The sequence below is a fragment of the Rhea americana genome, unplaced genomic scaffold, assembly GCF_003343005.1.
Source record: "Rhea americana isolate MKP2758 unplaced genomic scaffold, rheAme1 scaffold_505, whole genome shotgun sequence".
In the NCBI taxonomy this organism is placed as follows: domain Eukaryota; kingdom Metazoa; phylum Chordata; class Aves; order Rheiformes; family Rheidae; genus Rhea; species Rhea americana.
In genome coordinates this window covers 122,480-124,498 of record NW_028186652.1, presented here as the reverse complement: position 1 = coordinate 124,498, position 2,019 = coordinate 122,480, and the positions used below count along the sequence as shown (strand labels likewise).

At 70.9% G+C, this 2,019-nt stretch overlaps 2 protein-coding genes across 2 annotated transcripts in view; one reads left to right on the top strand and one right to left on the bottom strand.

The window, feature by feature from the left end:
* The window catches only part of SCX (scleraxis bHLH transcription factor), an 8,108-nt gene extending 6,734 nt beyond the window's left edge, over positions 1-1,374 (top strand). Inside the window, exon 2 of the mRNA XM_085317785.1 lies at positions 1,243-1,374. Within this exon, the coding sequence (XP_085173911.1) occupies positions 1,243-1,281 (39 nt within the window). The 3' untranslated portion in view covers positions 1,282-1,374. The remainder of the gene's footprint in view (positions 1-1,242) is intronic.
* Positions 1-2,019, bottom strand: part of BOP1 (BOP1 ribosomal biogenesis factor) — a gene marked incomplete at its 5' end in the record, with an annotated part of 65,479 nt that overhangs the window by 18,879 nt on the left and 44,581 nt on the right. The window lies entirely within an intron of this gene.

The following is a 2,019-nucleotide window of genomic DNA, read 5'->3' as shown; positions in this document are numbered from 1 at the left end:
GGAGGCGGCGGCACCAGCGGCGGGGGCTTTACGGGCACCTCGGCGGCCCTGCCGAGCCGCCAGCGCTCCGGAGCGCGAGAGGCGAAATCCCGGCAAATGCTTTCGGAGGGCTTGTGCCTGCCTGCCTGGACTCACGGGGGCTTTACCGCCAGCCTAGGAAAACTGCTCGCAGGCCGGCACGGCTCTCCTCCGGCACGGCTGCGCCGAGGCAGGAATTTAGTGGAGGGGACAGGCAGCGGGCACAGCAGGCGGAGCGTATCCGCCGCTTCCCTCCGTCCCCCACGACGCAGGGCACTGCCGGCAGGCGCAGGGGACACTGCCGGCGCACGGGACGCTGCCGAGTGCGGCGCAGCAGAGACGCGAGCTTGAACCCGAGCCCTCCCGACGGGGCCCGCCAGGCCCGCTGCTTCCCAGGGGCTAGGCATCCCCACGGCCGGAGAGCCGCCCGCGGGGCCCTGCTCCGGGTGCCCCCCACCAGCGCCGGCCCCCTCCGCCCCCGCCGTATCTACGAGATGGGACGGCTCCGCAGCCCTGTAATTTACTGTTCCTGCTGCACTTAATGGCAGCGGAAAGGCAAGGTGATAGGGGAAAAAATATGAGGCGGGATTTTCCGAATCCCCATTTCCTCTCCAGACAGCACAAGAACTCCTGGGGCCCGAACATCTGGGAAATTTAATTTTACCGTTTCGGAGCTGAACTCCCCTTCGCCTCCCCTCCCCTCCCCGGTAACAAAGGAAGAGTCAGAGCAGGGGCCGCACGTGCGCCGGAGGGGGAGGCTGCGCCGGCGGCGGCGGAGACGGGGCAAAGCCACCTAAGGTGCCGGCCCCGGGAGGAGAGCGCCGCGGCGGAGCCCAGCAGGCCGCCGGCTGCCCCGGCCGGGAGCGCGGCCCGCCTTGTGGCCCGCCTGTCCCCGGGGCGCCGGCGGCTTTGGGGCACCGCGGCTGGCGACCGAGCGGACGGAGACGGATCGGTGTTTGCAGCCCACCGCGGCCCCCGTCCCAGGGACGCAGGGAGAGGCATTGGAGGAAGCGGCTCCGGCTGCAGCCCGGGTCCCCGGAGGGACGCGCAGCCGCGATGCCCGGGGAAACGCCGCCCCACGTCGCCTGGGCTGCCGGCACGGAGCCGCTGCAGGTTGCACYGGCGCGGGGAGGAGCGAGGGGCTGCCAGGCTGGCGCTGGGGCGCTGGTGCGATTCCCAGCCCCGGTGCGTTTCCCTAACCCGCCTTCTCCCTCTCCTCTGCAGAGTAAAGACCGAGACAGGAAGACGGCGATTCGGAGCTAGACGATCATGGGTTCGGGAAGGACAACGAGGAGGAGCAGAAGGAGGAAGGATGGAAAAGCCACACACACCAAACCACAGCCACGGACACTGCTGCCTTCACCCCGCTGCCGGGGGAGCCGCGCGGCTTCGCCCCGGAGGAGCGCGCCCAGCCGCCGCCGCCGCCGCTGCCGGGGAGGCCCCGCGTCCGCTGCGGGGCGCGGGAGCTGCTGCGGGGCGCGCGTCCCCGCGCCCGGCTCCGCGCCCGCGGCCGCTCTCGGGGCGCAGAGGCGGCTCGGACGTTGCCCGTCCCGGGCCTGGCTCGAGCAGCGCCGGCAGAACTGCTCTCCCCGCTCCGCCCGGCCTCGAGCCACGCCGTCCCCCGAACTCTGGGTCCTGGGGCGCTGCGTTGTTGAGTTTAATCAATACATGCTGGTGTTTCATGTCATTGATGTGATAATATAAAGCCTGAGCAATTTGTATAATTAAAAACAAATATGGTTCTGACTCCCGGCAGAGGCTCCCTTCCTTTGCCCTCGCCCACGTTCGCGGGCCTCGAGCACCCGTGCGGTCAGCCAGGGCTGCGCGGCGCCGCGCCAGACCGCGGCTCGAGGGCCCGGGGAAAAGCAGGCACGCGGGGAAAGCCGGACGCTGCCGCGGGGCAGCCGGAGGGAAGGCGGAGCGCCGGGCGCCTCGGAGCAGCCGGGCTGCAGCTTGTGGCCCGGCCCGTCTGCGGGGCCGCCCCGCACGCTGGGGCGAGAG